Source organism: Urtica dioica, chromosome 4 (assembly GCF_054948205.1).
Source record: "Urtica dioica subsp. dioica isolate 48M chromosome 4, U.dioica_male_clone48M_v1_H2, whole genome shotgun sequence".
NCBI lineage: Eukaryota > Viridiplantae > Streptophyta > Magnoliopsida > Rosales > Urticaceae > Urtica > Urtica dioica.
In genome coordinates this window covers 16,536,048-16,550,839 of record NC_142759.1, presented here as the reverse complement: position 1 = coordinate 16,550,839, position 14,792 = coordinate 16,536,048, and the positions used below count along the sequence as shown (strand labels likewise).

General features: G+C 43.1%; 1 protein-coding gene across 1 annotated transcript; it reads left to right on the top strand.

Annotated features, from left to right (window-relative positions):
* The first annotated feature begins 10,613 nt into the window (after nt 1–10,613).
* LOC149400876 (uncharacterized) lies at nt 10,614–11,144 on the top strand. Its single transcript, XM_089610536.1, has 2 exons — nt 10,614–10,959; nt 11,065–11,144. The coding sequence occupies exons 1-2, from the start codon at nt 10,614–10,616 to the stop codon at nt 11,142–11,144; spliced, it is 426 nt and encodes a 141-aa protein (XP_089466662.1).
* The last annotated feature ends 3,648 nt before the right edge of the window (nt 11,145–14,792 follow it).

Below are 14,792 nucleotides of genomic sequence, written 5' to 3'. Positions count from 1 at the left end.
ACTTAATATTCGTCTCCGGTTAGTACCATTATACCCTCAGTTGAGGGTACCGCGTGAGTAGAATATGCGTATCTTATGGATGGTAACAGCTACATTTTGACGGAAGGGGTAAAAATCAAGAAAAACGATAGTTCGGAGTAATTTTTGTGGAAAATCAAAGTTGAGGGTGCACATTGTTAATCGACCAAGAGTTCAAGGTGTATTCTTGTAAATAATCCTATGATTTTTTCTTATTTCTAATATAATATTAATATATGAAAAATGATCTCCTACGGAATTCTATATGACCTACTTTATACGTGATACATCTTGCTGCCAAATTGTGCATTGAGATCATTGTCAAAATTACTGTAACAGCGAATATGAGATATAAAAAATAAAAATAAATAAATAAATAAAAACCTCGCTTTATGATTTTTCATACCAATTATAAAATATGCAAACATATTTTACAAATTTTACAATAGCAAAATTAATAAAATAAATTCCTTTAAAAAATTAATAAATCAAATTAACATTTGTGTTGGTGTGTATTTTATAAAAGTTATATATCTAATAGCGTAATAGTATAGAAAACGCGATTGTGGCAGGAGTGTGGTGGTGGGATAGTCTTTCTGGTCCCTGGAGGGTGGTTGGTGTAACCAGGCTTCCGTCTTGCAATGAGCAAAGCTACATTTTCCTCTGCAACACAGGCAGCAGAGACCATGGGAGTAGGGATGGCTGAAGACCAGACCCTGACTTTCTCTGAGTCAGACTTGTCCCTGACAGAGGCGGCCCGGAGTGAGGTGGAACCTAGGCCAAGTGCGGCGATCCTCTTGGCCAAAGTTCTCTCTCCGAAGCCCCTTAGGAAATCTACTTTTGTGGCAGTTTTGTCGAAGGTGTGGCAGAGTAGAGGAAAATGGTCAGTCAAGGAGCTTTTGCCGGGGGTGTTTCTACTGAGATTTGAGCTGGTGGCCGACAAAGAGGCCATGCTTGCTCGGCGACCCTGGACAGTGAGGGGAGCGCAGATGGTGGTGCGAACCTGGCCAGAACATTTGCCGATTGAGGAGATCTCCTTCTCTAATTCCCCGTTCTGGGTTAGACTCTACGGGCTCCCCCCGGATTCCATCCATGCCCAGAATGTTCAGAAGTTCGCTGGGTTGTTTGGGACCCCTGTTGAAGGAAAGCCAAATCACTTGAACCGGTTTAGACCTTTTGTGAGGCTTAGAGTGGAGGTGAATTTAACCATACATTTGTTCGCGGGGTTCTTTATCGACAGGAAAGACCGAGGCGCCCTGTGGCACTACTACAAATACAGTTTTCTGGTGCGGATGACTTTTGGGTGCGACTATTCGCACCTAAAAGTCGCACCAAAAAGACTTTCAGGTGCGAATAGTCGGACCCAAAAATCAATTAAGCGCTGAAAAATTTTCGCGAATTTTTTTGAATTTGGGTGCGACTAGTCGCACCCAGAAGTTTTAACACACTTTTGGATGCGACTTAGTCGCACCCAATACTTTCTCCAAAGTATTATGTGCGACTAAGTCGCACCTAAATGCCCTAAAATTTTAGGCGGCCAAAACTTCCCCCTTTTTTTTTACAAATGTCATTGGGTGCGACTTTGTCGCACCCGAAACCATTGACACAAGTCAGTGGGTGCGACTTTGTCGCACCCAAAGGTGTCATTGGGTGCGACTAAGTCGCACCCAAATTCAAAACTCTTTATAAACCAGCAGCTCGACGAGTTTTCATTTAAACACCCAAAAAAACCTAAATCCTCTGCGATTTCTCTCTGTCTCCCAGTCTCTCCTGCTCTCCCACCCCGTCGCCGCCACCACTCCGACCGCCACCGCTACTACTCTCTCTCAGCCCCTCCGACCGCCACCACTACGGTCCTCCGACCGCCGCCACGACCCTCTTTCTCTCAGCCTCCGTCACGAGGACCGCCGCGCGCCACTACCCTCTCTCTCTCCCACCCCGTCGCAGCCACCACTCCGACCGCCACCACTACCACTCTCTCTCAGCTTCCAACCGCCACCACTCTGACCGCCACCGCCACCACTCTCTCTCAGCCTCCGACCGCCACCACTACGCTCCTCCGACCGCCGCCACGACCCTCTCTTTCTCCCACCCCGTCGCAGCCACCACTCCGACCGCCACCACTACCACTAGGTGAGAATCTCTTATGTAATAGTTTTTTAGGTCTTTGTTTTTCGTTGCTTGCAATGGTTTTTATATGATTTAGGTTTTGGCTATTGATTTCCACTGATATGATTAACGAATAATTGCATAGTGATATGAAATATGAATAAATCTGTCATCTCGTAGATTTGTTCCATTTGTTATAATAATTAACGAATAATTGCTCAGGGATATGAAATATGAATAAACCTGCAATTTGTTTGCAGTTCTTTATTTTCGTTGTTAGATTATTTAGGGATATGAATGAACTAAATTTTTGGGGGTAATTTTGTGTACTGAATAGAATGAGCTATTAAAGAGGCTGTGAAGACAGAGAAAGCTCCGGCTGCATTGGGACCATATTCTCAGGCTATCAAAGTCAACAACGTTCTTTATCTTTTTGGTGTTCTTGGTCTTATTCCTGAGGTATTCTTACTTTTAATCAATTTTATCTTACTTTATTTTTTTTCTTACTGATGATAAAGACTGCATTATATGAAAGTTAATATTTTTGTTTTGGCTTAAATTTAGACCGGGAAGTTTGTATCGGACGATGTAATTGAAATTAATTAGTTAGTTAGTTTGATTAGTAGTTTAGTTTATAATTAGTTAGTTAGTTTGTAATTGATTTGTAATGAATTAGTTAATTAGTTTGTAATTAATTTATTAAATGAAATTTGTTCTAATTAATTTTAGGTTTTTTAGTTTAATACTTACATGTTTAGGTTGTTTAGTTTTGATTAGTTTAGCTTAATTAAAATTGTCAAATTGAAATTGTAATTAGTTTAATAATATGTTTAACTTGTTTAGTTTTAATTTGTTTAGGTTAATTGAAATTGTCAAATTGAAATTGTAATTAGTTTAATAATATGTTTAACTTGTTTAATTTTAATTTGTTTAGGTTAATTGAAATTTTCAAATTGAAATTGTAATTAGTTTAATAATATGTTTAGGTTGTTTAGTTTTGATTAGTTTAGGTTAATTAATTGAAATTGTAATTAGTTTAATAATATGTTTAAGTTGTTTAGTTTTAATTTGTTTAGGTTAATTGAAATTTTCAAATTGAAATTGTAATTAGTTTAATAATATGTTTAAGTTGTTTAGTTTTAATTTGTTTAGGTTAGTTGAAATTTTCAAATTGAAATTATAATTAGTTTAATAATATGTTTAACTTGTTTAGTTTTAATTTGTTTAGGTTAATTGAAATTTTCAAATTGAAATTGTAATTAGTTTAATAATATGTTTAGGTTCTGTTTAGGGTTTAGTTGAATATGTTTTTAAATGAGTTTGCAGGTTTTTGGTTTGTTAGTATTATAGGGGAAACTCTACCGAAATTTAGATTGAGTTTATAGCGTATTATTCTCAAAATCCTAATTTTTTCAATTCGACTTCGAATAGCATAAAATTCATAATCTCATCTTCATTCATTGATCTTCGTCCCGTAGCAATAAGTAATCGACTTCATTCGTCTTCTTCACTTAGCAACAACTCTTAATATATAATCGACTTCATTCGTCTTCGTCACTTAGCAATAGGATGTCGACCGCTTCGGGTTCTGGTGGAGATTCGCCACAGAGACCGGATTCTCAAGGTCCACCACAGGAACCTGATTCCCAAGGTCCTAAGAAATCAAGGGGACCAACAACCGGCTCGACGTCGGCGCGAGCAACACAGTGTGTACCGGGTGCGAAGGTGGTCAAGTGGGACCCAATAAACCAAACATTCTATCAAGAGGTAAGAAAAGAAAATAAAAAGGTTGGACTATTTAACAACCGCCTCGGTGCTTTGGTGAAAGCACATATCCCGCCTACGACTCGTGATTGGAGTGAAGTGACGCCCCAGATGTTGGCTGCTATTTTGAGCGCACTTCATTCCGAGTTCAGATTTGTGTACACGGATCTTGACACCGGCGAGGATCTGCCTGCGGATTGCTATCAGAATACGATTGATCAGACTATCATTCGGAATGCCAAGGTCAGGCGACGCAACCAGAAGTCCAAGCTATCAGAGAAGTTCAGGTTGGAGTTTTGTGGGAGCACAGAAAACGCTAAGGCGGAAACACCACCAGGATATAAGAAAGAGGATTGGGAGGCGTTGGTAGACGAGTTCACAACTGACGATTGGAAGATACGTAATGTATGATTGTAATAAATCACAATATCTTTATCAGATTGAATAATGACAAAATTAATTATTTGCAGAAAAAATCTACTCGCAACAAGGAGAATTCGAAGAAGAAGAAGACGAGGTCGACTCAAGGATCTCTTTCTTTCTTGGCTCATCGTCATTTGAACGTAAGTTATTCTAATTTTGAAATACTTAATTTGAAATAAATTCAGTACTTATATTTTCATAACAATTGCAGAGTAAGGATGATGGGACTTTGGGCTCCGCGTTAACGACGTGGGAGCAAAAACACCATAATAGAAAAGGTGAATGGACGACAGATTGGGCGAGACGAGCACATGTAAGTTATATGTGATAATTAAGTGTACGTTACTTACATAATAATTAATTTTTAATAATTTTTTTATGTGTAAAGGCGCGGATAATTACTCTACTGGCGGATCTTCAACGACAAGCAGCAGAGCAAGGCATAGTCTTTGACCAGGACGCCGCAGAGGAGCACGCGATGCTAGAGATTCTCGGGAACCGTCAAGATTGGTACGTTGGAATAGGTCCAACGGTCCCGAGAACATCTTGGGCTATTGCTCAGGCTCAGGACGAAAGCTCGTCGTCAGGCTCAGGCTCGTCGCGGCGCCGCGTTCCAGATCCAGTGGTTGGCGAGCTCCAAGCTCAGGTGGCGGCACAACAACTCGCTATGGCGGCACAACAACAACAGATGGAGGAGATGCAGCGACAAATGTTCGCGCTCACGCAGCAGTTTTCGCCATTGCCTCAGATGTCGTCCGGCACGATGCCACAGATGCCTCAGATGTCGCCCGGCATGATGCCACAGATGCCTCAGACGACGCCGTCGCCTCAGATGCACCCTATGCATCAGACAACGCCGCCATCAGTTTCAATGGCAGATGCTCAGACGACGCCGCCAGGTTCAGCAAATTACCAGCGAGAGTATACGAGCGGCAGTGAGCGTACGAGCGGAAGTGGACGAGGAGGTAGCAGCAGTTCTGGAGGAAGATTTGGCGGACGAGGGAGTAAAATGTTCAAGGATTGGTTTACAAACAGAGGAAAAGGAAAGGGAAAAGAATGAACATTTATTTTAATTATTTGCCGTACATTATAATAATTATTGTAATCGAACAACAAATGGTTAGTTTTTATTATGATTATAAATATTAATTAATGAATTTTCTAATTAATAAACTATTTAGTTATTTGATTACAATTATAGAATTCATAATTAATGAATTTCTAATTAATAAATATTAAATAATAAATAAATAAAAACTTAAAAACAACTATCGGGTGCGACTAGTCGCACCCATAAATTTGGCGGGTAGGCCAACGGGTGCGACTAGTCGCACCCAAAGACTTGGCGCGAAGGCCATTGGGTGCGACTAGTCGCACCCGTTGGTCTACCCGCCAAATTTTGGGTGCGACTAGTCGCACCCAATGGCCTTCCCGCGGACTTTTTCGCACATTTTTTCTGACTTATGGGTGCGAATATCCGCACCTAAAAGTCGCACCTAAAAATCATGACCATCGGGTGCGACTAGTCGCACCCATGACCTTTAGGTGCGAACTTTCGTGTGCGACTTTGTCGCACCTAAAGTCGCACCTAAAGGTATCAATGGGTGCGACTTTCGACCTTTAGGTGCGAAAAAAGTCGCACCCAATGCTGTTTTTTGTACTAGTGTGGATCCAAGCGAGATTTGAAAACCTTGGGTTGTTGTGCTTCAAGTGTGGTTGTTTGGGGCACGAGAGCTCGGAGTTCTCGGCTAAAGAAGCTAGAGTGGTTCGGAAAGAAGGTTTCCCCGAGGTTTCCCTGTTTGGACCATGGCTAGATGCCAAATCCCGGTGGTCGACGTGCTTCGAGTTTGCAGAACACAATTTGCAGAAGAGAAAGATGGCACGGACGGAGACGATGGCTGAGGGCGCGTGGACTGACGGGGCGCGTCGCGTGGAGCCCAATTGCGCGGAGAAGCGCTCGAGGCAGGTGGATCGCGCGGCTCGAGGAAGTGACAACACTGACGGCCAGACTGTGGAGAGTGGGGAAGAGATTCAGCGGTCTGGTAAAAGCTTCCCCTTCCCTTCTCATGAAACTCCTGAAGATCAGGCCCTGACCCCGGGGAAAAAAAGACCTCAGGATCTCCATTCTGGGAATTCCTTTTGTCTGAGCAAATCCCCTGACACGTTGAGGAGAGTGAGGCGGCAAGCTCGGTTAAAGCACTTAGGTCAGGAGGGGGGATCCATTTGTACTGGCATAGAGAAGGGGCTGGATTTGGGCCGGGTGACTAGTCAGGCCCATTTGACTTCAAAAGAGGAAGGGACTAATTCTTTGGGCCTTTCTATGGGGCCGAATCTAGTAAGTGAGGAGGCTGGCTTCTCTACACAAGCTGATGATGGGCTGGGCCAAGGCCAAGGGGTCAACTCAGGGGTTGCTGTTACTGGACCTATCACTCCTTTGGCTAGGCCGGACCCACTACTTGTGGGTATTTCGCCCAGGGATGATGCGAAGTCAACAGGACCATCTCCTGCTCCAACCAGCGCGAAGAGTAGAGGTACTCCCGGCAAGCTACGCAGGAACAAACGCCGACGTGAGTATGATGGAGAATGCCAAGGAGATGGGCAGGCTCGGAATTTCATTCCCGAGTCAGTGGAGGTCCAACAGGTTATCAGCCAAAGCGAAGGGGTGCCTTCAAACACAGATTTATCGGCGGCCGGGCAAGGGCGGGCTGACCGGGACCAATGAAAATCTTGTGTTGGAATGCCCGAGGGTTGGGAAACCCGAGGGCGATAGGCCGCTTGCGGAATCTGATCCGCGAGCGGGTCCCAGACCTCCTCTTTCTTTCGGAAACGAAATTAAGAGGAGTACGGGTTGATCGTTTGAAGACAAGGTTGGGTTATACAGAGGAGTTTGGTGTGCATGCTTCGGGTCGAAGCGGTGGCTTGTTCTTGCTGTGGGCGGAGGGGGTTGTGGTCAATATCCATAGCTACAACAAAGGACATATTGATGCGTGGATTGAAGATGATAACGGCTCAACGTGGAGGTTTACGGGTTTTTACGGCGAGCCGGACGAGTCGAAGCGTCATGTGTCGTGGGATCTTCTTAGGCGTCTTCATGGGCACGGCTCGGCACCGTGGTTATGCGCCGGGGATTTTAATGAGGTCCTCTTTGACTTTGAGCACGTTAGCACGACGAGGAGAAGGGCTAGAGACATGGCCCGGTTTGGGGAAGCGCTTGAGGAGTGCGACCTTCATGATTTGGGATACCAAGGGGAGCTACTTACCTGGGATAACAAACAAAGCGGAGTCGAGAATGTCCAATGTAGGCTAGACCGGGCTTGTGCGAACCCGGAGTGGAGGAGGCTCTTTCCGGCCAGTTTTGTGGAGGTCCTCGGCTTCCATGGATCTGACCATCGCGCGATCATCGTCGACACAGAAGCCCGGGCACCGGTGGTGGCTTCTCTTTCCTCAACCAAGAAGCGATGGGCCTTTGAGCCGGGCTGGATCACCAACGATGAGTGCGCGGAGGTGATTCGATCGGCGTGGGGTCCTGTGACGGGGAGTGGAGGCAGGCGATGCTCGGAGGGGCTGGACCGGTGCCGGTTGGCGCTTCGAGAGTGGGCTCGGGTTTCCTTTGGCCATCGGACGCAGAGAATCCGAGAGCTCTCTACTCGACTTGACAATCTCAACTCCGAGGTACGCTCTAGCTATAATTGCAGGGAGGCAAGGAAAATAGGCAAAGAACTTGAGTCGCTCATCCTCATCCAAGAGCACTATTGGCAACAACGAGCCCGGGTCGATTGGCTCAAAGGAGGAGACAAGAATTCCGCGTATTTCCATGGGAGAGCTTCAAGGAGGAAAAGTCGGAACTCAGTCAAAGGAATCCTCAATGACGCGGGGGTTTGGGTGAGTACGGAAGCTGAAGTGAGAGCGGTCTTCGAGGCGTATTTCGAGAACGTGTTCTCTTCTAATGGTGCGTCCGAGGAGGACTTCCAATCGATTATTGAAGGTGATGTGCCGTGTTTGTCGGAAGGGGCTCGGGAGTTGTTGGAAGAGGATTTTTCGGACGAGGGTATTGATCAGGCCATTAAGGCGATGGGCCCTAGGAAGGCCTCGGGGCCCGATGGGTTTCATGCCCTCTTCTTCCAGAAGAATTGGGAGGTGGTAGGGCCGGCGGTCCGCTCGGAGTGTCTTGAGGTCTTGAACAGAGGGGCGAGTGTTAAGGGTTGGAATGCAACAAACATCGTCCTTATTCCGAAGGTGAAGAATCCGAGGCGGGTGGGGGATTACCGGCCCATTAGTCTATGCAATGTTTTGCTCAAGATTGTGACGAATGCGGTGGCCAATAGAATAAAAGGGGTACTCCCGATGATTGTTTCCGAGACCCAAAGTGCTTTTGTTCCGGGGCGGCTTATCTCGGACAATGTGGCCATTGCCTATGAACTTTTACACTCGCTCAAGATGAAGACTAGTGGGAAGTCCGGGGTCCTCGCTCTCAAGCTTGACATGAGCAAGGCGTACGATCGGGTGGAGTGGAAGTTCCTTGTGGCCATGATGAGGCGGGTCGGCTTCGGCCCCAAACTTGTGGCGGTCGTTCTCGAGTGCATCTCCACACCGGTTTTCTCGATCGTCATCAACGGCAAAGTAGGGAGTGTTATCAAGCCGGGTCGGGGATTGCGCCAAGGTTGCCCGTTGTCACCATATCTCTTCCTCTTGTGCGCGGAAGGACTCTCGGCTCTCATTCGCGGCCAAGAGAGATTGGGTTTATGGAGGGGATTCTCGTGTAGTCGCGGCGCGCCAGTCATTACGCATCTCCTTTTTGCCGATGATAGTCTCCTCTTTTGTAGAGCGGATCCGAGGTGCTTTGCCGTTTTACGCACTATCTTGGATACCTACGAGAAGGGGTCGGGTCAACTTGTCAACTTGGAGAAGTCGGCTTTTTGTTGCTCGAGGAACATAACGGAGAGGGAAGCGGGTAGAATAGCCGGGACGATTGGTATTCCTTACATGGAGGAGATGGAGTCGTACTTGGGGATGCCGGTTCGGACCGGGAGACAAAAACTCCGGATTTTCAGCAACATTGCGAGTCGGGTTAAGAAACAACTCCTTGCGTGGAGGGCGAGGATGTTCTCGGCCGGGGGTAGAGAGGTTTTGGTTAAAGCAGTCGTCCAAGCGATCCCGACATACACGATGAGCCTCTTTAAGCTCTTCGTCACTCTTATCAATGACCTCCACGGGATGGTGGCCCGTTTTTGGTGGGGAGGCTCGGAAGATAAACGGAAAATCCATTGGAACCGGTGGGACCTTCTCACGAGACCGAAGAAAGATGGGGGATTGGGCTTCAAAGATTTAGGCGACTTCAACCGAGCTCTATTGGTCGCCAAGTTTGGCGGATGATCCAACACCCGGATTGTTTGATGGCCCGGGTGCTCAAGGCGAAGTATTTTCCGTTCACGTCGGCTCTCAACCTTGAGAGCAAGGATCATTACTCGTACCTTTGTAAGAGCCTTTGTTGGGGCTTGGAGCTTGTGCGAAAGGGGATCCGGTGGCAAATAGGAGAAGGTAATGTGCGTGCTTTTGCGAATCCTTGGTTACCGAGAGAGGGGGCGTTTACGCCTATCTCGACGGAGCCGGAGGATGATTTCCCGTGGCGGGTGGCCGATTTCATGGAAGGTGGCGGTTGGAACCGTGGGCTCTTAGAAGCGGTCTTGGTCCCCTACGATGTCGAGGCGGTGATGAAGATTCCGTTATGTGAAGCCATGGCTCGGGATCGCCTAGTGTGGCACTACGAAGAAAATGGAGCCTACTCGGTCCGCTCCGGTTATCGGCTCGCGAGGGTCGGGGAATTTCAGGAACCATCCTCCTCATCGTCGTCTGATTCCTTATGGTGGAAGAGACTATGGGGGTTGACGATCCCCCCGAAGATCAAACACCTCTTGTGGTGTGCTTGGTTCGACTCTCTCCCGACATATGGGAACCTTCGGAGGCGTGGCGTGCATTGTCTTCCCTTCTGTAATTTTTGTGGTGAGCTTCCGGAGAACGCCCTCCATGCCGTATGGAGTTGTGATCGTGCTCAAGCTATTTGGAGAGCGTCGTCGCTGCAAAGGTGGGCCGAGAAGACCGGACCGTTACCTTTCCAGGAAATTTGTAGGCGGGCGGTGGAGCGATTGTCGGGGCCGGACTTGGAATTTTTCTGCGGGCTGGTCTAGGCTGCTTGGTCTGACCGGAACCAGCGTCTTTTTGAGGACCAAGTCCGACCTCCGGAGGCGTGGGTGACCGATGTTGCTAGCTGGCTTACGAGCTTCAAAACCCATTCGGGGAAGATGGAGGTGGGAGCCTCGCGGCGGGAACCGTGCCGGGAAGCGTGGGCTCGGCCGGAGGTTGGATCCCTGAAGTTGAACGTTGACGCTGCATGGGATGCAGCTACCGGTAGAGCGGCGGCAGGCGGGCTGGTTCGTGACCATCGAGGCGCGGTGGTGGGGGTGATGGCCACCCTTTTGACAGATGTGGACTCGGCGCTCACGGCGGAGTGCCGGGCTTTAGCGGAGGGACTGCGTTTTTTCCAAGCTTACGGGTGGAATGTTGCGGTGGTGGAGTCCGACTGCCAGCGGGCTACGCAGCTCATCCACAACCGGAACACCCGATGCCTCCAAGGTCCTTTGATCCATGGTATTTTGAACTGTTTAGATACTCAAACTACCACCAGTTTTTGGGCGCCTCGAGCATGTAATGAGGCTGCAAATTGTATTGCTAAGACTCGTCTTAAACGCTTAGAGTTTGATGTGTGGTGGCTGGCAAGCCCTGCGTGGCTGGAACCTTGTATTCTAAAGGATATTAACTCCTCAGTTGGCTAATGAAATCAGCTTTTCCCTCAAAAAAAAAAAAAAAAAAAAAAAATAGCGTAATAGTTCGGACTGCATAACTGTCGGTATATGCCAATGCAACCAATTATTGATGGGAGTGCATTTATTTAATTTTTTGTCTTTTTCATATTTGAGGGAACACAAACTGAGAAACCCATGTTAATTTGATTAGGAGCCAATAGATCTCGTCCACATAAGTATAAAATGGTTTTGTTTAGGTATTAAGCTAACCTAAACCTAATCTACAATCTAGTTCCAGTTCTAAACAGTAAAAAAAATAAAATTAAAATAAAATACCAGTATCCCAATATTTTTTATTCATGTATTCTAGTACATGTTCTTCTTTTCAATTTGTTCTGACCCTAGTGCAAAAAGGAGTGCATAGAATGAACCCTAACCAGTTATCCTTTATCCTCTTATTTTTCCGGGTTTATGTTTTATCTTGAAATAAATTATTCGGACCTTGTTACTTTTATTGATAACATTGTGTTTTTCTTTTTTTCTTTTTTCTTTTTCTTTTTTCTAAGTGTAAAGAGGATAGCTTTAGAGAAAGAGGAAAAAGGGGTACTACAATTTGAACGTAGCCAGCTTGAGCCTAAGGTTTGAAGTCCCCCCTCTCAAACATTATTTTTTTTTTACATTTTTTATCCATTTTAAAAAAATTTCTTTTTATTTTACTTTAAATATTTGCAAATTCGCCTCCTTTACACTTTTTCTAACACTTTAACGCTCTTTATTTTACATTCCTGGCTCCGTTTACAAATACCAAAAGATATTCATCATATATCTTGGAGTTTGTGAAATATTATTATTTGACATTATAACGGTTATATCAATCATTAATGATTCAAATAGCTGGTAAATTTAAGTCAAATGCACTGATTTTTTTTTTAATAAACATGTATGCACGAGATATTTCAACAAGTGATTCAAATTTGAGGATATATAGATATACATGATATACGAAATTGAAAATGTATCATAGAAGAACTCGACAAATATTCCACATGATTATGCTCATGTCATTCCTATAATATATTATATTTTATATTTTGAACATGAATATCTCACTTTATTTTTATACGATTTTGACTATATTTAAATGAAAAAAAAAAAAAAAAAACTAAATACAACCGTTAACAGCACCAAAAGAATTCTGCTAATATTATAAACAAAAAGAAAACACTGTAGAAAAGAGAATTCATATTATTTAAAAAAAAAATGAGATATATGGTGGATTAAGTTTAAAAAGAAGATAGTGAATTGCAAAATATATCTTTCATATTATTTAAAAAATAAAATTAGAATTTATGTTTATACAAATATCTCTTTTTAAAGATGGTGATTTTAATAATGCCTCCTATTTTCAAATCTTTCATAAATATATTTGTTAGAAAATATTACGTAAATAATATTTCTTTTTACAGGAAACAAAAGACAATTTGATAGTAGAAAAAATAAAATTAACATCAACTATATTATGAACGAAAAGAAGCAAAGAAAATACAACAGAAAACACCAAAGGCGCGCCGAGGACCGTTCGAATGTTTCCTTAAAAGTAATATTGTCCTCCCAATGGTGCCGGAATCGACGAGAAATTTACCTCTCAAGATACAACGGCGGAAACAAGAAGAGCTTTGCACCAAACGAACTCCTCCGCCGAACTAGAACATGTAGCAGAACCGAACACCGACTACAAAGAAAAATAAAGCAATTTTGGAGAGAAATGAAAGAGTAGAAAGAACTGTGTGTATTGGTATGTTTCGAACGACAGGTAGAGCAGGCCTCTATTTATAGGCCAAGGTCTCAGATGTTACAATCTCGAGCCTCACAAAATCGTCCAGCCATTATAGCAATTAAACACTATTAACTCTCACTAATGACACGGTTACAAACGTTTGCTCAGCTCAAAAAATGCTCAGCATCAATGCTTGAAAACCGTCCAACATTAATGCACAGTACAAAGTTGATTCCCACCATAACAACACAAGTTATTTGTGCAATTAACAAATTTATGAAGTGAAAATTTCAATAAAAAGATAGAATTGGCCCAAAGCCCAAGTCCAAGCCCGAGACATTCCCGAACCCGAGCCCGAGCCCGGCCCAGCTCAGCGGGGCGTCCGTGTGCGTGTGTGCGCGCGAGGGGTTAAGAGTTAACCCACTCACACTCTCATCTCTTGTACTTGCTTATCCACTAAAGAAAGATGATAGTATATTACACTACACAACACACTTACCCAACCCATGTGAGACTCTTGAACTTCACTTCATTTACACATAACAAATATGTTCTTTAAACATATTTTGAGCATAAATTTCTCATTCATTATAGCTCCGATTTTGGGAAACTTATAATCGATATTATACCCCGTTCCACAAGGAAGAATACGAAGGAATTATCAAATTCCGTTGAGTGTACCCCACTCAAATCTTTACTTAAAGTCAGCAGCCCATTAGATAATAAATACATTTTATTATCAAAACTCTCTATTATTCCAACAATATTTTTGGATAATTTTATCATTATTCTAATGAAGCTTTAAACATAATCAAATAAATTGCAAATTAATGTACATACAAATAGATATTTATGAAATAAAAATAAATAGAGTAGTATTTGGAGAATTAAGCTTGAAAGAAGATACCGTATGTTATTTCTTCAAACAATCAAGGTGCTTGTAGTTGTATGATTGTATCACACGTTCTCAATTATCATTATTAGTTTTCAATCAATTTAGCGTAGTCATCTACTCTACTTTGCATTGCTATTTCGTTTTCATGATATTTAGCTGTACATTCAAAGCCCGTGTGTTGTTTTTGCACGTGTATCTTTCGATGTACGTGTACTACGTGAAAAATCTCCTCTTTAATGTACTTGCGTGTTAATGACTTTCTTCTTTTTCTTCTTCTTCCTCCTTGGAATCGCTTATCTGGCATTTAATTGTTGTATGATAACTTAAAAGTTACAACTATATGAAACCTCTTCATTTCCGGATTTCATCCAATGTTCGTATTCAATCCAAATATTCTAAAAGAAGATGAGAATATATGTCTAATAACTAAGTAGAAAATATTAAATAAAAATCAGTAAATATATAGACAAATTTGCTATATTAATTTAATTTTAACGAAAAACTAAATAATCAGAAGAGTAAAAAAAAAAAAAAGGTGCACGAAAAAAAACAAAAAAAAAAAACTGAAAATTGAACTATTGAACTAGAATCCTAACCGGAATAACAGAAACACAAAGAAGGAAATTCCATATACTATTATAAATTTCCTTAAATCAATATTGTTTTCCGATGAGCAACTGCACCAACATTTCACAATCTAGCGATGTGATTCTAGTACGCTCAGTCCCGTCTCACTTTTTAGGCAACTAAAACATTTGTTTTGCCCATTAAAGCATTTTATTTGCTTTTTTTTTTTTTTTTTTAATGAAACTACGAAAGTGTAGAAATTTGAAAACATGTAGTCTGGATGACCACAATTAGTCATTCCAAACGTTTCTTTCTCCTTAATTTAGGCTTACACAATAGCTAATCATCTTGTGCTGCTCAATTTTTTAGAAGCAAAATAGAAATCAAATGTTCATTTTATGATCCTCCCTTATAAATTTCAAGGTTCTATCTTTCTTGA